Source organism: Lepidochelys kempii, chromosome 10 (genome assembly GCF_965140285.1).
Source record: "Lepidochelys kempii isolate rLepKem1 chromosome 10, rLepKem1.hap1, whole genome shotgun sequence".
In the NCBI taxonomy this organism is placed as follows: domain Eukaryota; kingdom Metazoa; phylum Chordata; order Testudines; family Cheloniidae; genus Lepidochelys; species Lepidochelys kempii.
The window spans coordinates 83,203,708-83,227,546 of NC_136389.1; the positions used below are offsets into that span (position 1 = coordinate 83,203,708).

A 23,839-nucleotide genomic window follows, 5' to 3' on the forward strand; every position below is an offset into this window, starting at 1 on the left:
ATGAACTTGCACAAGGATCAGCACATCTGTGGGGTGTGGGGGAAATGGGGGATTTGATCTCCTCTGCTTAACTTTAAAGGTAAAGGGTAAAATCCAAAATTTTGCAGGCAAAAATACACCCCTACATCAGAATGCTTAATACAGACCCAGTCATGCAGTCCTTACTCTGGCACAACTCCAGTGGCTTTCAGGAAGAGATCTGCCTCAGTAAGAATGACAGGACTGGGCCCTAAATCCATTGAAGCAGCAGTTTGCTGAAGCAGCATAAGAGGTGGAGTTGTGTTTTGCTCCCTGATGCGTTCACATGGCAGCTGTTGGCCTTATGGGCCTGACTTTCCAAGCATTGCATATGCAACTGCAGCCTCATTCACACTCAACTTTCCTCCAGCCCAGCAGAGTGTAGCTAGAACGAAAGAGGAGAATTAACAACCAGCTCGAGGCTGCCATTCCACCTGCTTTTTTGCAGTAGCAGCACCCAACAGACAGAGAAATCCCTGTGTGGCATAGGGCTAGGGTAGCAGCTCCTCTGCCCCATCTCCAGGTGTAGAGGGCGTGGCAAGGGCAAAGGAGCATGGCCAGAGAGCAGCCACAACCAGCCAATCCTGGGCTGCTATAATGACCCTTGGTGGGCTATTCCCAGTGCGCACATCACAAAACAATCCTGAGACTCGTCTAAATTACATCTTGGGACCAGGACAGTGGCTTCAGGTTCAAGTAGCATAAAACAGAATAACTGTAACATAAAACCATTTGTACATCCCCCACTCCTGGGCAGAGCTTAACGCAGAATGGCTGGTCCCAATAATCTGGCCCTAAGAGTTTAATCTGTAGTTCAATTCTACAGATCATGAAGGACTCTTGAGGCTTTCTCTGTAGAACCTGCCATCTTACCCGTTCTCCGGGTTAACTGGGTAACCAGCTGGTAAAGCCTTTGTTATGACACCAGAACCAAAGCATTAATCTCAGGCTGGAGACATGCGCTGCCTAGGCACCGTCAGAAAGCTGGAGCGCGAGTTGTGGTGAAATAGGTGTGTGTGAATCCAAACTAGTTTTACTCCCATGTGCACACCTCCCACTAACCCAGTGTCCCGGCGTTTCCCATTGCGCTGTGATGCCCACCACTCTTGTTCGGAGTTCTCTGTACTGCACGTTCACCAGATTAGGGATTTATAAACGAGTGCGGTTGGTGCCTTGTAAGAGTATTGTTAAACGTCAGCTGGCCTCACTCTTGTCTGGGTTACTCTGCAGTGGTGCTTCAATGGAGAGTGTGTGCAGGTGGGCTACCGCCCGGACTCTATTGATGGAAGCTGGGGAACCTGGAGTTCTTGGTCTACTTGCTCTCGGACATGTGGTGCTGGCGTGCAGAATGCAGAAAGGCAATGCAACAACCCCACGTAAGTCAAGGTTCTTGCTTTGTCTAGATGTGATTAGATTCATTAGCTATGTGACTTCATTAGGAAAACCCCATTTACAGCACATATGTGAATATCTTCTTATCATCTAGCAAGGAATGACCCTGCCCCAAGCACAAACCACTTGGGCAGCGACCTAGTGATGTATTGCACAGTGAAACAGTAACAAAGAGGTGACCCACAGAGAGGATATTTTCAAATGCCATTAATTATATCTTTTAAAACATCTCTAATTTTTGACAGGCCGTGTGCGCAAAAAAATTCTTCTGTGCAAATTATTGTGCTGTGTGCAAATCATAGAATATCAGAATCATAGAATATCAGGGTTGGAAGGGACCCCAGAAGGTCATCTAGTCCAACCCCCAGTTTGTGCCCACGGTGTTTCCCCGTGCCCACGGGGTTTAGGATCTGTGCGCACGCACACACACGCACAGCTTAGAGGGAACAGTGAACAGCATACATCTGAAACAACACAAGCAGTTCAACTGATGGGGCTAGCTAGGAATCTGTGCAGTGGAAGGTCTGTGGATTGAGTTTTCTTTGTTACCTTTACATGCAAATCGCTCATGATTAGTCCAGGCAGAAAGCACCTGAAATCCAATTCAAAGGAAAGGTCAAGATGAAGCACTTGTGAATGTAACACATATGCAGTGTCTTTTTTAATGCCAAAAAGAAAAAATGTTCCTTTAAGCAGATTCAGAATCACCGGGGAAAATTTCATCACCATTTACTGTCCTTTGTTCTCAATGAGCAGTTTGCATACAGGTTATAGCAAGGTGTGTGAGCCACAACAAGAGGGTTTCTTTCTGTCAGACTTTAATGTGGCAGCAGCCAAATATGGCATAACTTTCTAAGAAAGGTGGCCCTATAATCAAAGCATCTGAACAACAGACTATGGTGTAGCATTGTCTATTCCACGATTTCTGGGCTGATACAGCTGCTCCCCAGATGTCTCTTCCTTCCCCCACCAGATAACTCTTGGACTGTATTAGAAACAAAGGTTTCCCAAAGGTTACGATGTCAGAGCCTGTGACCCAAGGTGAGGAGCTGGAGTTATGATGAACCACAGCGACACAGTGGGTTTAAAGGATATGGGGCTATATCATGCCATCAGTTCGTAAGCAGAACTTCCCATTAAGTCTATGATAAGTTTTGCTTAAAAGGCAGAACTCAAAAGATAGGAAGGTTTTCTAAAATGAGCTCCCCGAAAAAGTGCCAGGGCTGGTGGTAAAAAAGAGTGAGGATTAAGCAGGATAATCTGTAAAGTGGGGACTGCCACCAAGCTCCTTGCAGAGGAATATTTTCACAATGGTCTGTCCTTCCGAATGAGCTTTGAAATGACATTCCAGGTTTGCAGAACTAACAACACAGATCTCACAATTTAGGTGCATGATTAACAGCACTCCCATCCTAAGTGTTTTAATGCACACCCCTGGTTTTCCTGAGGTCTTTTGAGTACACAATCAATCACAATCACAAGAGCAATTTTATGGTCCTTACTTATTTTTCAGGTGGCATTCAGCCTTTCGTGGCTTAAGGAGTTTCAGAATCAGGTAAAGGTCTCTAATGAGCCCAGAATAGGTTCCCTGGTTAACCGCTTTCATAAGTACATTGTTTTAGATGTGCAATTGAACTTGGTTTAAAAACACCTGTATGTAATCTTGTTTCTAGGTCAAGAGCAAAGTTTATGTTTGACATGAGTTTTGCTGGAGGAGTGCCGTTGTCATTTACAGAGTGTTTTAAACACAGCCACAGGCATGTAGGAGAGCAAACACTGCAAACCTGGCAGAGCTCGCCCAAGGAAATTATTTGTTTTGGCTGCTGTAGGTAAATCTCTTTGGCCTTGCCTTTCAGATGGAGCGAACATGTATATGAATAGGGTAGTTTTTCTTCTTTAGGGGTTTCCATAACCATAAAACATAAATTAATTTTATTTTCTTTAATTCAAGTTTCCCCCAAAGAAACTGTTCAGGGAAAATGTAACTTCCTTATGGTCATATGGAAATGGGCCATGGGAAATGTCACGACAAGCTGAAGTTGACAAAGGGTTAAGAAGCAGGAAACAGCTACAAATAGTGCCCAGATGTGCTGGTAGCTTCCAGACATCAGAAAATAACTCTATTTACTGGAAAAGAGTTCTACTCATTTAAAAAGACAAGGAAGAGTTAATTTCTTTTTTTTTCTTTTTCTTTTTTCTTTTGGAACAACTTTCCCATTCTACCCTAGAAAACAAGGCAGAGCTTGGCATCTCCTACACACAGAGTGAAAACTCTTTCCATAATTTAAAAATTGCTAGCATGGAGCATTGAGGACATGATCCCAAACCCATTGAAATCAATTGAAATTGAAAGATTCCCATTTATTCCATTGAGTTTTGAATCATATCTGGCATCAGATGGCCCTTCCACCTCTCAGGGGCCCTGGTGGCCTCAGGACAGCCCTGCAAACAGCCCCTTGCCTCAGTGTCCCTTCTTAGTTCCACAATAAACTTCAGAAGCGGCTTTTACAAGTCCAATAACAACCCTCCTTAGGAGCTAGTTTTTTTTAACAAAGTTCAAAATTAAACACAAAAAATTTCCCTCCAGCCTTAAGCTGGGCACCACCCCAAACTCCCCTGGTCTCAGGGATTTCTTTCTTGAGCAGGCTTCTCCCAGCCCCTCCTAGCTGGGCAACTCCCCTGGCCTCAGGATCTTGCCTGCAGGAATCTCTCATTCTCTACAGTTTCCTGAGCTTCTCCCTCTCTCTAGCAACTTCTTGCTGCCCTTTGATTCTAATTAAATCCCACACCTCATCCCAGGCAGGCAGGTTAACTGTATAGGCTGGTGAGCTGCAGGCCTAAAAGGGGCAGGTCACCCCATTACAATACCCTTAATGAACTGCCCTTCCGCTATATAAATGGTGTGGGGATGGGGGAGGAGGGGGTTTCAACTGCAGACACATGTTCATATCTGGGCTGTGATCCAGTCCTGCAGTCCTTGCTCACATGAGTTGCCTAATTGAAACCGTTGCCCATTTCTTTGATAGCCCTCCAGACTTTTTTGCATTAAAATAATTTTGAGCTCATCCTGGTTCTGCTGTAGTCCACTTTTGACTAGTCACCTTTCAGTGATGGGAAAGGAGTTCAGTCCCCGTAGCTTCTCCAGTCTTTGGCCTCTCTACTCGGACTCCTTACAGAATTGCCAAATAGTGCCAGTTGTTCCTTCAGAGTAGATCTGAGGCCCATTGGGAGCCATGTGAAAAAGATGGTGGGTTCAGTTGGTTGCAAATGCTGACAATTTCCCCCCAAAATCATCATCATTATCTTCTTTTTCAACATCTTCTTCAAACATCTTTGTTTGAGGTCAGTGACTTTTATAGCCTTCTTCCAAAACTCCTGATTGGTCTCTCTAACGTCCCCTGATATCTGGCCATGTATTGATTCTTTGGCCTACTTTTGGTCATCTTCCGTCCATGATGATTGCAAGGGCATTCCTATCAATATAACTCTCAAGTCTCCATTGGACACATCCATACCAACGTAGCGTAGCCTCCCTCAACTTATCTTCAGTTGGGGCAACCCACATTAGGATCCTCACAACCTCATTTCATTTCCTGTCATGGAGTGTCCAACCATTTCATCATCTCAGTATCTTCATTTCCGTGGTGGAGAGCATACCGATTCCTTTTGTTGTGACTGGCCAGGTCTGTTCCATACATCCCAAAAACATTGTGCCAAAAAATTCAAACCAGCTCTTCTATTGCAACTTTTGGAAACTCTCTCTGCATCACATGAATTCCAGTGTTCTATATGTGAATAGATTGTTATGAAATCATTTATGCTGCTGGTATCAGGCACTTAGGCATTTATTATATTACAGCTAGAGTTTGGCAAATAACAGATTTTTCACTTTACCGGCAAATTTGAAAAGTAAAAAAAAAAAATAGCTTTAGGTTGAACCAAAAACATTTTTTTTAATTTTTAGCAATTTGAAAAGTTGAAAAAAAATTAATTTCAGGTCAAACAGAATGTTTTGTTTCGATTCTGACCACTTTTAACATTTTTGAATATTTTAAATATTTAAAAAATAAAATTAAAGGAAATTTAGAACAAAAAGTTGTTTGAAGCAAAAAAAATCAAAACATTTTGATTTTTCAGATTTTTGTTTCAAATGAACAATTTGACAAAATGGACACAAATCTGTGAAACATTTTGGTGTCCCCAAACTGCCTTTTTTGCTTAAAGTTATTTAAGATGGAGATTAAGATGATTAAGAGAAAGTTTCAGATGAAAAATTTCACCCAGCTCTAATTAAAGTAGCACCTATAAAAAAAACCCCAGTGGGGGTCACAGTCCTTTTGTGCTGGACACTGAACAGAAAATAAAAAACAGTTCCTGCTTCCAAAGAGTTTACCATCCGTTCAGGTGAAGGTTTCTTTTCCTTATTTTATAAAAGGGAAGGACCTGGAAAGCAGTTCTAGCTAGTGTGTGTGGATGTTATGTCTAAACTCCGTGTAGGATTTGATGGAATACATTATTATCAGTGGTAGCAGATGACAGAACAAGGAGTAATGGACTCAAGTAGCAGTGGGAGGTTTAGGGTGGATATTAGGAAAAACTTTTTTACAAGGAGGGTGGTGAAGCACTGGAATGCGTTACCTAGGGAGGTGGTGGAATCTCCTTCCTTAGAGGTTTTTAACGTCAGGTTTGACAAAGCCCTGGCTGGGATGATTTAGCTGGAGATTGGTCCTGCTTTGAGCAGGGGGTTGGACTAGATGACCTCCTGAGGTCCCTTCCACCCTTGATATTCTATGATTCTATGATTCCACATCAGACCACTTCCCCAGTGATATCAGTTACACTGATAAAAATGACAAGTAACTCCACACCAGTATAAAACTAGTATAAGTGAGATCAGAGCCTGACCCAATGAGCTGATGTGAATTCAAGTTAGGTTATGCAGCTCTATATATGTTTCAATTAGTAAAATGTGGTATTGCTCCTTGCCACCTCTTCATGGTGCTGTATGTGTGTATGATCTTTGGACCTTTTCTTCTGTCCCTGAAGTGTAAATAAATAGTTATAGCAATTGTTCTACTAGTATTTGTTGGCCAAGCATCTGTAAAAAAATGTACCAAGGGCAAACTGTAGAGGTATGGGCAATATAGAGGCTTCTGTGGTGATGTAAACAATATGGAGACAAATGAGAACTCACTTACAGCTGACGATTGAAGAGAAAACATGGTCAAAGTATTCTAGCTGGCAAAAAGTCTCTCCAGTGTTATACTAGTGCAAACACTTAGCACAGAATAAATCACATGCAAAATCAAGTGTGATGGTCAAAACTTTTGTTTAGCACATTTGAGATTTTCACTTTTCTAAGCACTCATGAGAGGGACATTCTTTCAAAGGAGAACAATAGACGTATGATTAACTAAGCAATCACTGTAATTAATTGTAATTTTATAGATGTAATAACTGTGTGGTACCCTGTGCTCCAATCACCTGTCACAGAACATTAGACTCAAGGAAGTTACGCTGTGGATGTTATTTTCACAGCACTTGGAACATAAAGGGCTCAGTCTTGCACCCACAGAAGGCAATGGCTGTTTTGCCATTGATTCCAGTTAGAACAGGAGCAGACCCCGGGTTGGAGACCTGTCCTTGGGAAAGCTGAAGAGTAGCACTCTCCAACACAGACCCAAAATGGGCCACATTCTGATCTCTGTTACGCTGATGTAAACCTGGAGTAACTCCACTCAGGGCTTCATTTCAAGGATAGAATGACTCCATGTTTATACCCACATGACAAGAGGACAGGACCTGTGCCTTCTATTTATTAATACAGAAATAGACTTAATGACATTGAGGATCTCTGTTGAAATGTTTCCAATAGCTGGTCCATTTTTTGATAAATCTGTGGCCAATTCAGGAAGATTATGGTTCCAGTAATCCATGCTATTAGCCAAAGCAATCTCATCAGGGCATACTAGCAAAGGTGGTAAAACAGATGGCTTTATTTTCTGTGGAACGTAACCAGCCAGTTTTATCTTGAGAAATGGCAATCATTTGTCAGTGATTGAAAACACTGAGGAGATGGCTGAGACTACAGGTTCCTACATAGATAATGATTCTTGACTGCAACTGCAGGAAAGAAGGGCTTCAAACTTCCAACATTACCATTGACGCTTAACTTTAATAATAATTTTTATACCACCATAAATCAAGCCCGTAAAATTGGACATATTGGTAACAGTAAAGTCACATTGTTGAGGTAGATCCAAAACGTAAATTTGGTTTTTAAAAGTTCTACAAAAAATCTCATAGAGAAGTCATAGAAATTATTTAACCTGTGCTTTACTTTATTTTATTCTAATTTTTAAAAATAAAATAGGGGTTTTTTCCCCCCCATTTGGCTTTAAATATTCCCCTGCAGTGTGGTAGTCCAGACATTGCAACATTCTGCTATGGCAGAACAACCCAAAAGTGCAATTGTCTAGAAACAAACCCAGAAGGAATTAGTCAGGTTCCATTGTCCTAGTGCAGTGAAATGCAAAATGTAAACAAGCAGACCCCTGATAAAAGTCAATTATACTTTAAAAATTCCGTCACTTTCACTAACTTGAATAATTATTGAAAAGAGCTCAGATCCCACAAAGTTTCCTTTGATGCCACAGCCCAGAGGCCTGCTGTGCTGTACAACGTGTTTACAGCACCGGATGCTTGCTGTGTGCCCACGGCTGCCTGACTGGGATATTCCTCTCTAAAGCATAGAGTCAGCGGAGAGGTTCAGCCGAACTGGAGGCCATCACGACAGCCGTGGGCCTCAGGACTCACACCTTTTGATGTAACACAGACACTGGCAGGGCCTCAGATCTTCCTCTCACAGCCAGTTCACTGGCTCTTTGGGAACGTTGCTTCTGAATGCAGCTATTGTTTCAGGGTGGGGGGAAAGGAGGGGGCAGAGAAGGCAGGAACCCTGCACTAAATTGTTGCTTCATTATTTTTTAATTGCTGTTCAGCTCATTTCTGTTTGAAAGCCAGAATTCTATGGGCTTATTTGTTAACAAAATCTGTTGAAAGATGAGCAAAGGACTTTGTCCCAGGGATCAAAGCTCCCTTACCCAAGATGGCAAACAATGCTTCCTCTTTTTTTTTTTTTTTGGGGGGGGGGGGTGGGGAATGACATAACCTGAAAACAAGAGAGCTAGGTCTGAGAACGTCCACTTAGTAAAAGCCATCTTTGAGCTGCTGTGTTAATAAACCATCAGCAGGTCAAGTTCTAATCCCAATGGGTCCAGTAGACACATCTGCCAATTACATCATCAGCAAGGTTATTAATCTAGAAACAAGTTGTATAGCAGGGACTCAGGGCTTTTTTAATTTCACTGTGAAGAACTGGCTTTACGATGGATTTGGGTTTAACCTGGAATGTTTGCTGCTTTTATGGAGTTGTATATCTCAAAGATATACTAGCAAAAAGCCTGATACATCATTCACTGAAGTCAGTGGTAAAGCTCCCATCAACCTCAGTGAGGATCTGCCCCAGAATAAAGAAATTTCCTAATAACTGACAATATATCAGCAGGGGAAAGAATGAATGGATATGATTATCAGATACAGAGACACCAGCCATTGGTCTGATGTGACACAAATAACTTTCTTCTGTGGCACTTTCCATTTGGATATGTTAGCTGCAAAAAAGCGAGCTCCTTATTTGCGTTACAGTTCTAGGTCTGTCTGAGGAAGGAAAATCGTACTTATTAAAACTAGCAACAGATCTGAACCAAAGCCACAGATCCAAACATACCAGAGCTTCACAGTTCAAATCCAGATCTGTCTTCCCTCTCTAGAGTAGTCCTAATCAAACAGCTGACTTCAAACTTACACACATACACCCCCTGAAATATGGGTATCTTCAGATCTGGGATGCAAGGCTGAAACTCTGAGCTGTCTCTTGTTAGCACAGGTAATGTTTTCCATTCCATTCGATTGCAGAGTCCACGTGGCTACCTTCCGCTCTCTGCTGTGCTGTGGGAATGCCACTGAATACAGTAGAGTTATTCTGGATTTATGTTGGCGCAAATAACAGCAGAATTTGGCTCCATATAAATAAAAATGAAGTCACAGGGCAGGGATCGGCAACCTTCAGCACGCGGCCCATCAGGGTAATCCGCTGGCGGGCCGTGGGACATTTTGTTTACGTTGACTGTCCACATGCATGGCCCCCCGCAGCTCCCAGTGGCGGCGGTTCGCCGTTCCCAGCCAATGGGAGCTGCGGGAAGCGGCAGCCAGCACATCCCTGTGGCCCATGGCTTCCCGCAGCTCCCATTGGCCAGGAATGGCGAACCATGGCCACTGGGAGCTGTGGGGGGGCCGTCCCTAGCCATTTGGGTGCCCTACGCAGCCCCCCAGGCCTCCCGTTCCCCTGGGTCTGGGAGGCAGGAGCTGTGGGGGGGCACTTCTGGGGGTCCCACAGGCCCAGAGGATTAGCGAGGGGCCGGGAGGAGCCCATTCCACTTCCCTCGCCCCGGCCCCAGCTGCGTTGCTCGGGGGAGGGGGCTTGGAGGAAGGGATGCCCCTGCCCCGCACTCACAGGTAGCGGTGGGAAGCAGAGCAGCCCAGCCCCAGCCCGCTGTACTCCGCCAGCTCCCAGCCGCGCTGCTCCGCTTCCCGCCGCAGGTGAGTCGGGGGGGGAACCTTTCCCTAACCTCCCCCCACCCCCACCGAGCAACATGGCTGGGGCCGGGGCAAGGGAAGCAGAGCAGGCTGGGGCTGCGTTGCTCCGCTTCCCGACACCGGTGAGTGCGGGGGGCATCCTTTCCCCCACCTCCCCACACTCACCGGCAGCGGGAAACACAACACCACAGCTGGGAGCTGGCAGAGTGGAGCGGGCTGGGGCTCCGCTTCCCGCCGCTGCCGATGAGTGCGGGCTCGCTGGGGGGAGAGGTGGAATGGGGGGCATGCCAGGGGCGGAGCAGGGGGGAAGGAGAGGAGGTGGGGCAGAGAGAGTTGTCTGGGGCCCCAAACCCGCAAGGGATGGCCCTGCCCCTTGCAGAGGGCACAGCCCATGGCAGGGCCAGCCGAGGGATAAGGCTGGTCACCAGGGCTGGTCCTGCCTCATACGCAGCATGTAGCTGCCTAAGGCACCATGAAATCTGGGGCAATTTGGTGCCCCAAATTTCATGGTGCCCTACGCAGCTGCGTATGGCTAAGGATGGCCCTGCCTGTGGACAGTCAATGTAAACAAAATGTCTCGCAGCCCGCCAACAGATTACCCTGTTGGGCTGTGTGCCAAAGGTTGCCGACCCCTGTCACAGGGTGTCAAATTATGTGGACTTTATCTGAGCAAATCTCCATGGACTTTAGACAGGGTTTTGTTTGACTGGGGAATCTGATCCAATGTGGTAAAGTTAAAAGATTAGCAACCAATGGGGATACCACTCAGAAATGTGCCCCTTATATTCTATGTTAATTTAGTGAATTTCATCCTAATGTGTTGCACCTGTTTTTGTTTTCTGTTCTCCTGCTCTTGGTGGCAGACCGAAGTATGGCGGTAAATACTGCCTTGGGGAACGGAAGCGATTCCGCGTCTGTAACATGAAGCCATGCCCCCCAGACAAACCGTCCTTCCGCCACATCCAGTGCAGCCAGTTTGATGCCATGCTATATAAAGGGAAACTCTATAAGTGGCTGCCAGTACCGAACAACAGTAAGTCCAACCCCCTGAGCCTCTATTTGCTAGACAATTATTTTAATTTGATTTTACTAATGATCTGTATTAATGGTTAGAATCCATGCGCAAGGCCAGTAAGTTTTACCTTTCAGTGCTGTCATATTATTATTATTTTATTATTTGCATTTCTGTAGCATCTAGGAGCCCAAGTCATAGCCGAGGACCCTCTTGTATTAGGGACAAAATAGCGAACGAAAACAGGCAGTCTCTGCCCCAGAGAGCTGACATTCTAAGTTGGCAGCATTTCAAGTGAAGGGGTCATAGGTGCATTTGCAGGTTTAGTTTATGGGTCAAAAGATGATTATTTAGAGTAGAGGAAAGTCCTGACAGTGGAAGTCGTGGTTCTGTAGCAGGGATGGCTCTAGTGGGAGAAGACAGGACATGGGTGGAAGTCTGCAGATACTCTTGGCCCTGCAGGTTTATTTACAGTCTGTTTGGAACCCACAGTCAATCCGTGTGAGTTGCACTGCCGCCCAGAGGACGAATACTTTGCCGAAAAGCTCCGGGATGCTGTCATTGATGGGACTCCATGTTACGAAGGGAACACAAGCCGGGATATCTGTATCAATGGGATCTGTAAGGTATGCTTTGGGTGTCGTCTCCCTTTGTGAAACATGTCTTTGAGAACCTGTGGAGGGGGCAGAGTTATTTTGCTGACTCACCCTAGAAGCCAGGCCAGCTGAGTCCCCTTTGTTTCAACTCCGCATAGCTCCCTGAGGAAGAGAGACTTAGAAGGAGAGACCAGGATCTAGCTGAGAAAGGCCCAGTTATGTCTGAAAGCACAAGGCTGGTCTTAGAGATTTGTTAAATGAAGACAAACCCAGGACAGCCCTATTGAGTGTGTGGTGCGCACGAAGGAACGGTGTAAGGACTTTGCTTGCTCGCACCAAAATAAATGTTTTATTGACAAACATTGTTATTATTTTCATACCTGCGAATGACGGTGTCTTTTCCTGACTCATGTGGATAGGGTTTTATGAAAATAAGACACGGCCATAATTGGACCCATGTTGTGGATGGGACTTGGCCTTCAGGAATGGAAGTAAAACAATGGACAGGTCTGAACAAAAACATTTTTATCTTAATATAGAACCCAGACCCTGTGGGTTTCTGATTTTTTGAATTTTTATTTTCTTTCTTTGAAACTCTATAAAAACTAATGCTGGCATCAGGCCGAGCTCTGCTGACTGACACCTGGGAAGGACATTTCCCAAACTCAAGTGCTGCCAAAGCCAACGGGGAGGCAGATAGGAGGCATAGCAGCCAGCCTCAGGAAGCAATTCCTTTGGCAGAAACACCCTTCAGCAATACCATCTGCAAGGTGTCGCTGATGAAGAGCAGACTGTACAAGTTTTGTAGGCTGTCTTGCTGCTAAAACCCTCCTCAGGACTGTCGAATCATGCCTGCCTTGGAATCCTGTAGGAGTCTTCTTTAGATTTCTGTAAAGACTTTTCCAGGGGATAGAGGGATGCAATCTTGCAAACTCTTACTCACACATATAGCCCTTACTCAGGTGAGTAGTCCCAAGATTTGGGATATAATGACTATGCCTCATGTTTTATCAGAAAACATTTTCACAAAGAAAACCCTCCATTTTATATTTTATAGCTAAGCTCTATTTTTGCCTATTAAAATAGGGCCTTACCCAGTGCCCTTTGACATTAATGGAGAGCGCCCCAAAGTCATCAGTGCCCATTGGATCAGACACGTAGAAGGCAATTGGAGGCATCTTGGTTTTGCAGTCCATGGACCAAATTTATTGCTATCTTAAGCAGCTGCAACTCCATGGACTTGCATTGACAGGGCTGCCCGCTCTCTGAAGAGTAATGATGGCTCCCAGGCAATTACATGTGAGCCACTTCCCTCCTCTTGCAAGTGCCCTAGAGCAAGCAGAGGAAGAGTGACCCGGACAGCACATGATTGGGATTCAACTGGTGCACTGACAGTCAGAGTTCCATCCGTGGCAGGTGCATGGTACCTGCAGCAGCTCTTAGGTAAAAATGTACTTGAAGGACTGCCATGAAGATGGGAGTGTGTACAATGCAAGGGTGAAATTCCCCCCTGTGCCGATGACCAGCACAAGTCCTCACCTCCACTTAAACCACCCTCTGCACAGAGGTGATTTGCACCCTAATTCCTTGGCCAGAGATGTTGTTTATTTGTGGGTCCATTGTCCAGCCCCTCTCACAGTTGCAGCACATGGTTTCGTTCGCAGCCAGCTGTATCAGCCTGCAGACCACACACAAGCAGATTTTCCATTCCATCGAGTACAATGAACCATGCAGGGATTACAACCGTTTCACTTTTGCTCCATGGCGTGGACTTCCACCGCCTGGGTTAGCTGTTGTGTAATAGTGGTGTGCGGACAGAAACAGTAGCTGGGCTAGTGTAGTGCTCAGCTTCTGTGTCAGCAACGTGCTCCTTCGGTGACTTGCCAAAAGCTCTCTTGTTCCCAGACGGCTTTCACCGCCAGATATTCCCAAACAGAATTAACGAAAGCAAACCCAGCCAACTACTCGTATGACACTGGCCAAATTCACCACCAGCTTCCTTGTGCTTGGAGGGAGTTATGCCCTACCAGGACGCTCCTTCTGTGCACCTGGCTGTTGAGCCAGCTCATTCAGTGTTCCCGGTGGGTCATTTACTCCGCTCTAGCTATAGGGGAAGTGGGAGTGGATCTGCAGACAGGAACGCAGCGTCTGGCACCGACCTGTTCCTAGGAGCCTGGGAAAAGGCTTGGGCTGCAGTTGATTGTGTTTATTTGGTATTAGCCTGTGAACACAAACAAGCCTGAAGGAGGAGGGTGATTTTTGGCTCTATACATCATGGATTGACTGCAACTGGGTGAAGGCTGGGAAGCCACCCACATGTGCCAGCAGTGAACTCGACCTATAGTTCTCACGGGGGGTGAATGGGTAAAAAAGAAACAGCCACTGGACAAAGGGAAAAGATAAGTCCTTATCTTCCTGCTCATGTGAGTTGCTATGTACTCACCAACATCACTCAGAGCAGAAAGGAAGCTAAAAGCTGAGCAGCAGCGTGTGTGTGAACATACTCAAGTCTTGGCTGCTGCCAATCGGAGAGAGAAATTCCCGGACTCAAAAGAGGAAACCTGGTGCTGCCTGTTCCCCTTTATTGTGTGTGGGAAGAAGACGGTTGCAGAACGACACCAGCACTACAAGACTTTCCCAGATGTGTGTGGGCTGCTGGACCTTTCACTCCATATGGCCCAGAGAGGAGGTGGGGAAATAATCAATAAGCAATTATCTTTGCAGCTGCTTATGTCGAAACCATTCACGGAAAATCTCACTCTTCCTTAGAAACAGCCATTCAGATTTTGTTGCCAGCAGAGCCAGAGTCCAAAGCCCAGTGGCAGCTGCTTTGCCGAGCAGAACTCACAGAGCCGGGTCCACTTTTAGTCTCAGCTCAAAGGGTTGCAAGCTTCATGTGATACGTACGAGTGAAAAATGAGATTTAGCAGCCTCGTGTGCAAACGACAAGTTAGTCAGCCAGAGCTTGCTGCACACACAAAAGCTGGCGCTGTCTTAGCCTCTGACACCAAAATTAAAACAAACTCCTTGATTCAGAACAGGAGTTACGGTAGGAAAAAGTAATAATGTTCTTTCCCCATCACAGAAATAAAACTGTTTTCCTGGACACTACTGCACCCAAATGGGACAACTCGCCTATTCACACAGTGAGAAGGGGCACTCACCTCTTGAGTGCCTTGAAGTGGCTGGGTGCGGTACTGCAGACTTTTTCTCACCCCTGGCACCCCGGATAGGCTGCCAGCCAACCTTGGCGGGTCTTCAGTGGCTTGGCCCTCTGGCCATATCACAAAGTCCAGATGAACCCGGGGGTATTAAAGCGTCCAGTAACTAAGAGTCTCTTTGCCCTGCTAGGGCCTTCATCCCTGGCTCAGGGCCCTTTAGATTTGGCCTTTTTGTCCAGGCTCCCAAATGAGGCCTGTCCCCTTCTTGGGCTTCACGGCACTTTACCTGTGGCTGATAGGGGCTGGCCCGCCCTCTGCTCCGGGTTTCAATCCAGGGACCCTATACACAGCAGCCATGTACTGTTTATTCAATCTGTCGCTGCTATTTCCCTGGGCCTCTTGCTACAGGGCCCTTTTATCTCCAGCCCTAACTGTGGGCCAGTGTCCATAGGTCCTTCTCCCTCTGCAATCGCAGTGTAAGTTCAGCCAGCCATGAGTGCTGTCTGCTTGTCGGCCTTTGGCCGAAGAGAAGCACCCTCCTTCGCTCCTCTGCTCCCTGCTGGGAACTGACCTGCTAAGGCCCCTCAGATTTTTTTATGTGAGCCTGCCGAACTCTGCTTGGTCATCGCTAGCCCTTTTAGCCTGTGGAGGACCAGGTCTCTCTGCCTTCTAAGATGGCCACGCCAGGGAGGCCTCTCTAAGCAAGCCTAGAGGATGCAGCTTTGCTGCTTTTTTCCTCCCACCTTGCAGCTTCTTGGGACGGGTGTAGCAGAGCAGCAGGGCCTCCAGGAGGAGACCACGAAGGCCTGGTACACTCTGTCACACGCACATACTAAAAGGACCCTTTAGGCATTCACTCCGGGGCTTTTACTGAACTAAAATCAAATGGATACCTCTGGTACTGAAGGGTGAGACACTGGGCACTGCCGCCCGCATGTGAGGGCACACAGTATGTTAGCAGAATATAAAAAATCTCCCTGACACGGCACAGAAGCTGCGCTGGCAGATCTGTCAATCAGGAGGCTGCCCTCTCCCAGCTAGAGAGCGGGGTTTAGCACAAACAAAGTCCGAGAGTTCTCGTCTCCTACCTGACTGACTCCCTACTCTTAGGTTCCTGTAACAGGAGACCATGAAAGAAATGAGCAGAAAGGTAAAAGGGTGGGCTGTTACAAATAGTATTGCATCCAACTTTCCATCAAAATCTGTGTAAAATTGAAAGGATGCAAACAAATGCTAGATGCTCACAGACAGGCCCAGGAGAAAATGGAAACAGGTATATGGACTGCATTCTTGCCAAGGTGTTTGAGTGCCTAACTTCAAAAAGACACCCAGGGGCTGTATGTGTAGCAATTTAATAACTTACCAGCACAACCTGGCTTTGGTGGCTCTTCAGTGAACTGCCAGACCTGACTCCTTCATCCCTTCTGAGCAGGACAGGTGGCAGGAAAAGTGGTCATGAGTAAGTGTACAGTTAGAAATCTGACATTGTGTGCCTCAGCGTAAGGTACATCCGGCTGGCTTCAACCCTGTGTAAGTGTTTGCAACTTCACTGAAGCTAAATGAGTTGCATCTGCTTGTACCCTGATCCCTAGATTAAGATGAACCGAACTTCAGAGCCGTTAGCTGAGACCGCATCATTTGTAAGAAGAGAGATAGAACAAGCACTTGGATACTACAGCTACGCCCTAGGATGGTGAAGTGAAACCAAATAGAAGGCTGGAATAGAAATGTAATAACAATACATTATTCTTCAGCAATGGCCGCGGACAAAACAGTTCAGGGCACAATCACCAAATTCATGTCACCTAAACATCCCCCCACCCCATGCTCCTGGGACAGGTGGGGGCCTGAACTAGACCCCTGGATCATCAAGTCTGCTCTCACTTACACTGGCAAAAGCAGTCACCCTCGGGGCTATTGTGTTGGCTGGGGACTGGCAGAACACAGCACATTCCAGCCCCGGACATTGTTATTATCATTTGGAATTAATGTTATTGTAGAGTCCAAGGAGCCCCAGCTACGGACCAGGACACCATGGTACTAGGCGCTGTACATGGCCTTTCCTTGCCCCTAGCCAGAGACCCAGCCTACCCCATGCACCAGGGAAGCAGGAGGAACTGGCTATATATAAGTTCAAGATTTCCCCCATGCCAGAATCTGGCCCTTAATCTCCCTGGGTAACCCGTGTATCTGTCTTCCTTATTTCCCATCCTATCAGTGACAAATGGTACACTGCCAGGCAGGCCGCTCAGTGAGCCTGGTCCTTGTCACATTCATTATTTCCTGTGAGGACTGGTGATCCCATCATGACACTCTATGACTCGTGCACAGTTTGCTGGCATTGAGAGACACCTGTGTGCTGTGTGATGGAGAAACAGACCCACTGACATCATTAGACCAGGCTGCCATGCACTGTCTGCCTTTCTGGGAGTGTATAATGCAGTTGTTGGAGCCAGCAGAAATTGCACTCCTCTCGTCATTTAAAACCAGAGCCTTGTGATGATATTGTCACTACCAAGCGTGAGCTCCTGGAGTTCTTGTGTTTCAGAATGTGGGCTGCGACTATGAAATTGACTCCAACGCGGTCGAGGATCGGTGCGGGGTGTGCCATGGGGATGGATCCACCTGCCAGACTGTGAAAAAGATGTTCGAGGAGAGCGAGGGTCTGGGTAAGGTTGTCTGTCACAACCGTCTACCAGCCTGTCCTTGAACTTTTGCTGGTTCCTGTTCTGAAAGGGAACGTTTGTGAGCAGCACAAGTTGGTGAGAATGCACAGCACCTGCCATGTTCCATAATATGGCTCGTTTAGGAAGGGAAACGGGTCATAAAAGGTTAAACAAATACTGATAAGATATAGCAATACAAGGTGCTCAGAGGTTTTGCAGCTAGAAGGGACAGATCCACCACACAGATCCTTTTCTCCAGGAACCCTTCAAGCCAAGGCTGGAGGCTGCTGGACTGGAAGGCCAGGGATGTGCTGTGGAATGCATGCGTGAGCAGCATGTACTCCTGGCCAGTTCATGCTGGCGGTGGCAGCATTTGTAGTAACTTTCTGGGGATAGATAAGCCTCTACTCGGCAGATCACCATGCCGCTTAGGGGACACAGTGAATGAGCCAGTGTGGTGGATGGTACCGGTCTTTCAGGGTCCTCGACTCAGGACAACACGGTTACCTAGAGCAAGTCACTTAGCATCTTTGGTGCTTCAGTTTTCCCTGTCTGTGAAACAGGGAAAACGCCAACCTCACAAGGAGACTGTAGTTCATCACAGTTTATAAAGGGCTTTGAGATCCTTTGGCAGAAGTTGCTGTAAAAGTGCAGTGTACTGTTATTATTATTTATCATTATGTCTTTGAGCACCAAATTCCCTCACAACTTTTTTTTTTAAATAGGAAAGCTCTGTTTCCCTTCCATGCTTTATATGTTAAAATGCCAAGATGGTTTTTAGATAGATAGAGACAGCACTCCTTTTAATAAAAGAAACATGACTGGAACTTTGTAAAGTATAACTAAGCTCCCCTAATAACTAAACATTGCCCTGAAAACTGAGCAAGTGGACAGAATGAGGTTAGGTCAAAGATCTTGCCAATTTGAATAAGAAAGAGAAGGAAAAAAAAAAGATTCTGGCTTGTTGTTTTAAATGATTTTCTTAATACAAACACCCTTAATCTGTAGATCCAGTTTTCCCCTTTATCAGCAGTGTGGGGGGAAGGGCAGGAATGGTTTGCAAACAGGAACCCTTCAATAACACAACTGTTAGGAAATTCCACAGGGGAAAGTGGGGTCAGCAATAAAGAGAAGGTAAGTTATTGCCAGTGCAATTGTTCTGAGAGGTACTGGCTATGACATGTAGGAAGCTAAGGGAGTGATTCCATCAATATCACTCATTTCATTCCGATTTATCTTTGTTAGAGACCAAAAATTTGAAATCACCCTTTGCTATTTAATCTTGCTCCTTTTAAAATCACTGGTACTTTTGCAGTTGACTTCAATGGGGCAGAGATTTAGCCTTTGGAACAGAGACATGTTAACCTGAATATCATCCCAGAGTTTACTGCCGGGAGGAAAAATATCCATTTACAGACCTTTGCCGCTAAGACGTTGTCTGCACCCTAAAAAGAAATCTGAGTTAGCTGGACCTATGGGTTCAGCTTAACAGAAGGTTTAAGAGGGTTTGGATGGTCTATGTGGACAAGGTAAAAGCACGTTAAATCCATTAAATGCATTAAAAGCACATTAAATACAATGTGGACACGGCAAAAGTACATTAAATGCGTTGGTCAAGGCTCAATGGGGACACTTTTAGTTCTGCAATGGAATGGACTAGCAGAGAACACAGGCTGGCTCCATGTAAGATTCTGCATGTGGCACACTGGACAGAAAGAGCTATTTTATCTGAGCCCCCCAGTACCCCCTGATGTTGAAATCAGCAGCTAAAAGACAAAATAGTCTGTTTAATCAGCATGGCGGCTCTCATTGCTCTAGCAATTTGACCGGAAGTGATTGATTTATTTGGCATGGGGTTCTTCTGTTTGTTTGACTGCCTGAGATTGACAGTCAGTGAAATTCCCAGGTTACGTTGACATTGGGATGATCCCAGCTGGAGCCCGGGAGATTAGAATTGAGGAAGTGGCAGAAGCAGGAAATTTCCTGGCCTTGAGGAGTGAAGATCCAGAGAAATACTTTCTGAATGGCGGGTGGACCATCCAATGGAATGGAGATTACAAAGTGGCTGGGACAACTTTCACCTACGAGAGGACTGGAAACTGGGAGAACCTCACATCCCCTGGGCCCACGGGGGAGCCCGTCTGGATCCAGGTACTTGTATGATGTTTTATTTTGCCATGTAGCTACATGTGATGGGTGCGAAGATCTGGGTGGGGCAGATCAACCTGCAGCAAAGCTCTTTACAAATATAAACTTAAAAAAGTGCCTGCAGCAGCTAGGAAAAGCACTTAGTCCTTATTCGCTGATAACATAGCTCTGATTATTATTAGTAGTATTATAATATTGCCTTGAGACCCCCAACCAAAATCTAGGCCCCATTGGGCTAGGGACTGTACATACACCTAAGTCTCTGCTCCAGAGAGCTTACAATCTAAATAGACATGATGGACAAAGGAATTATCTTCCTTTTACAGAGGGGGAATAGAAAATTAAGTGACTTGCTCAAGGTCACAGAGGAATTCTGTGGCAGAGCTGGGATTTGAACCCAGAGCTATCAAGGCTTTATCTATAAGACCATCCTTCCCCTTGATTAGGGAAGCATTAAGTTTTAAAGCAGAGCAAATGCCTTATCATGGCAAACTGGGTGGAATTTCTCTCCCAGTATGATTTCAAATCAGCAAAGCAAAGCTGAGCCTATCAAAATATTTTCAATTTGTAGTAATTGCAGCCAGTGGAATAATTTTGATTTTCCTCACTGAGTCCAATTTAAGCAGTTGCTCTGGTTAGACAGCACACTTACAACTATGCACAACAGAACCTGGCAAACCTACCGCCAGATCCTCCCAAAATGAAGTGTGCATTTGGTGGACCTCAGAGCAACAGACCGTTAAAAGTCTTATGCAAGGAAAACGTTGGCCTGGTGGTCACACCATTTCGCTGCTGCTGAGGAACGGGAGCACTTGCCTTCGCAGCCTGCAGAGCCAAACCACAAGCGCTGTAATCCCTTTAGGGGAACTCGGCTGTACTGTGTTGGCAGTCAGACACCTTAGACTCTGGAAATCCCTTCTGCTCTTCCTTTTCCCATCAGAACTCACAGCTGCCTGTGGGATTTCTCTGTAGAAGAGCACAGTATGCCTAGCTCTCTCTGCTCATGGGGCAGTCAGAATTTCACCGCAAACTGGTGCTTAGATGGCGACTAGTAATCATGCATGTTTCTTTGGGAACAACTGTAATTAGCAGCCAGAAGGATTCGCTTGATCTGACACGCATATTTCCCAATTAGTGGGTGGATCCAGCCCATGTTCTTTCCAGCTGAAGCTAATCCCAAGAGAAGCATTCCTCAAAATATTTACACAGGAGAGAGAAGAAATGTCTATTTCCTGAATTCGTTTTCTTATCTCCGGGGAAAGAGATCACAACATTTTTAATAGGGTTAACAGAGCCCTCAAGATGAAACAGTGCTTTGACATAAGACCCCTTGGCCTAGATGCCCCTTCCTGAATGCAGCAGCAGTGTTGGGTTGGGTTGCAAAGCAATGCCATGACAATGCCATCATCCCATGACAATGCAGTATTGTGACCTGGTGGCATCTCGCCAGCCCCTCAACCATCCTGTAGCCAAGAGCCTTGGCATGAGAGTCCACCCATGCCCTGCCCTAGGCCACTAACCATTCGGAGAGTGGGGGCTGATGGATATGTATACAAATATAACACTTGGGTTGCAGTGTTAAAGGTGTTAAAACCACAAACGATGAGAATCTCTTACTCAGGGCAAAATCCAGACGCTCCATTCTCCCCAGCCCCCAAGAGTCATGTTTCTAGGCTGTAAAGAGGCCTTTCTCATGAACACAGCTCTGTAATAGCAGCAAGAGGGGAGCACCAAGAAACTTTCCGATGCAAATAGAGACAAAGATTTTTCCCCTCTCTTATTTTAAGTTATTGTTTCACCCTTTGGCTCAAGGAGATAAGCCAAAGTTGAGAGCCTTGCAGGGTTGCTTTCGTTAGAATAATAAATTGATGATATGCATCAGGTATATTCTCGATGCTATTTTGTTTATTTACCAAAAATGTACCCAAAATCCTGACTCCCTGAACACAGCAGAAACAAGCAGCAGCAGGCAGTTTCCATGCTCAGAAATCCCCAAGTCTGACACTCCAGCGAGCTCTGTGCCCAAGAAGCCCTGTCCCTCTGCTTCCTCTCTAGGTTACACTCAAAACTCCTTCCCCTGTCTTTCTGCCTCCAGCATACACAGCCTGGAACCAATATCCCAGCCCCTGCACCTGCCCCCAGGGAACTCCTCAGCCCACATGGTTCAGCTATGACCTACCATGCAGCCTAGTATTGGGTGCTAGTCCCACAGTCTGCAGCTGGTTTTACTACAGGGCTTGATTGTCCTTCCATTGAGCCTGAAGGAGAGTGCCTGCCCCATTGGCTTTAATGAGGTCTGTTATGGTCTTTGGATCCCAGACCCCCTGCTGGAAGCCATCAGCACCTTCTAGTGTAACGTTACACAGGGATCAGCTGCAGCTCAAATTATGAATCTAAATTTCCATTTGGGGATTCCAAAAAGGTCTTGTCCAGAGACTTTGGAGACCCCAGTACAATTCCCTCCTCTGCCACAGACTTCCTGCGAGACCTCAGGCAGGTCACTCAGCTTCTGTGTGCCTCAGTTCCCTGTCTGCACAATGGGGCTAACAGCACTTCCCCCCTCCCAGGGCTATTGGGAGGATAAATTCATTAAAGCGCGTGAAGTGCTTTGAGATCTACCAAGGAAAAGCGCTATAGAAAAGATGATGATTCGCCAGCCATTCAGATTTTGCTTCTGTGGTTCAGCAGGTCACCAGATCCACCGTGAAGGAATTGGAGATCTGTCTGTGTAGTTCAGCAGACTCTTGTTTGTAGGGCAGGAGGCTCCTCTTCACTTCTGCCCATTCCCTTTATCTGTTAATCTAATTACTTACTTTTAGCAAGGGGAACAAAGTTTCTGTCTCCTGCCCAAACTTCTGCTCAGTGTGAACCTGCCTCATACCAACTAGCAGGTAGGTTTATGTCTTTCAGGTAGCCAGACTCACTTTACTAATGAGGTTTTGATCATTTTTCCTTTTAAAACACGAGCTCTTCTAGGACCAGCCAGCCGTCCCCTCTCCCTCATGTTTAAATACCTTTCCAAGCAGCACTACTTTGCAATAAAGGCCCCGTGTCACTATTTACATTAACTAACTCAATTGTCAGAGGCTTCTATTTACGCAAGCTCAAAATTTCATTCCAGCTGGATCTCTGCCAACTTAACGTCCTGCACAGGAGTGAGTCTTTAAGATTTAAGAATAGAGGGGGCTGACTTCTCCTCTCATTTTACACCACTTTACAACTGCGTCACTGTTTGACTTCAGTGGAGCTATGGTTGTTATACACCAGTGTTAGTGGAGAAGGCCGATAAAATGCTGCCCAGAGACAGCTCCATGAGGGGAAAGGAGCCCCTACACAGAGTGACACTGCGGTGGTCTGCTGGGGACAGGCTTATGTGGAATTTGGACTTCAAGTTCCAAATCAAACCAGTCAGACCCCAGGACATTCAGAACGAAGCCTGAGCTTTCCACTTGCCTACATCCTGTCCAGTCATCGGCCGATCTCGCTGCGGTAGGAGCTAAGGACAGCGCTCCACCGTAGTCGTGAATTTTTGTTGGCTTTTGTCAACTCTTGAGTTTTCATGGTGTGGGGGCGAGAACGTCAGAAATCATTGAATCATAGAAACATAGGAGTGGAAGGGACCTCGCAAGGTCATCTAGTCTATCCCTTCGGTCTGAGGCAGGACCAAGTCAGCTTAGAGACAGCATCCCTGACAGTGTTTTTCTAATCTGTTCTTAAAAACTTCCCGTGACAGGGATTCCACAACCTCCCTGTTCCAGAGCTTATCTATCCTTATAGTTAAAAAGGTTTTTCTACTGTCCGACCTAAATTTCCCTGGCTGCAGACTAAGCTCATTACTTCTTGTCCTACCTTCAGTGACCATGGAGAACAATTGATCCCCATCCTCTTTAAAACAGCCCTTAACATGTTTGAAGACTGGTATCAGGTCCCCGCTCAGTCTCCTTAAACGTGCCCAGCCCTTTTAGCCTTTCCTCACAGCTCAGTTTTTCTAAACCTTTTATCATTTTTGTTGCTCTTTTCTGGATTCTCTCCAGTTTACCCACATCTTTCTTAAAGTGCGGCACCTGGAACTGGACACAGCGCTCCAGCTGAGGCCTCACCGGTGTTGAGTAGAGCAAGACAGTTATCTCACATGTCTCACATACCACAATCCTGTTAATACCCCCCAGAATGATATTAACCTTTTTC

General features: G+C 46.0%; 1 protein-coding gene across 2 annotated transcripts in view; it reads left to right on the forward strand.

The window, feature by feature from the left end:
- Positions 1-23,839, forward strand: part of ADAMTS7 (ADAM metallopeptidase with thrombospondin type 1 motif 7) — a 141,590-nt gene that overhangs the window by 41,633 nt on the left and 76,118 nt on the right. For both annotated transcript variants that reach the window (XM_073304523.2, XM_073304524.2), the window contains 5 exons: positions 1,249-1,394; positions 10,932-11,101; positions 11,573-11,706; positions 17,386-17,506; positions 19,410-19,654. In XM_073304523.2, the coding sequence (XP_073160624.2) occupies positions 1,249-1,394; positions 10,932-11,101; positions 11,573-11,706; positions 17,386-17,506; positions 19,410-19,654 (816 nt within the window). The remainder of the gene's footprint in view (positions 1-1,248; positions 1,395-10,931; positions 11,102-11,572; positions 11,707-17,385; positions 17,507-19,409; positions 19,655-23,839) is intronic.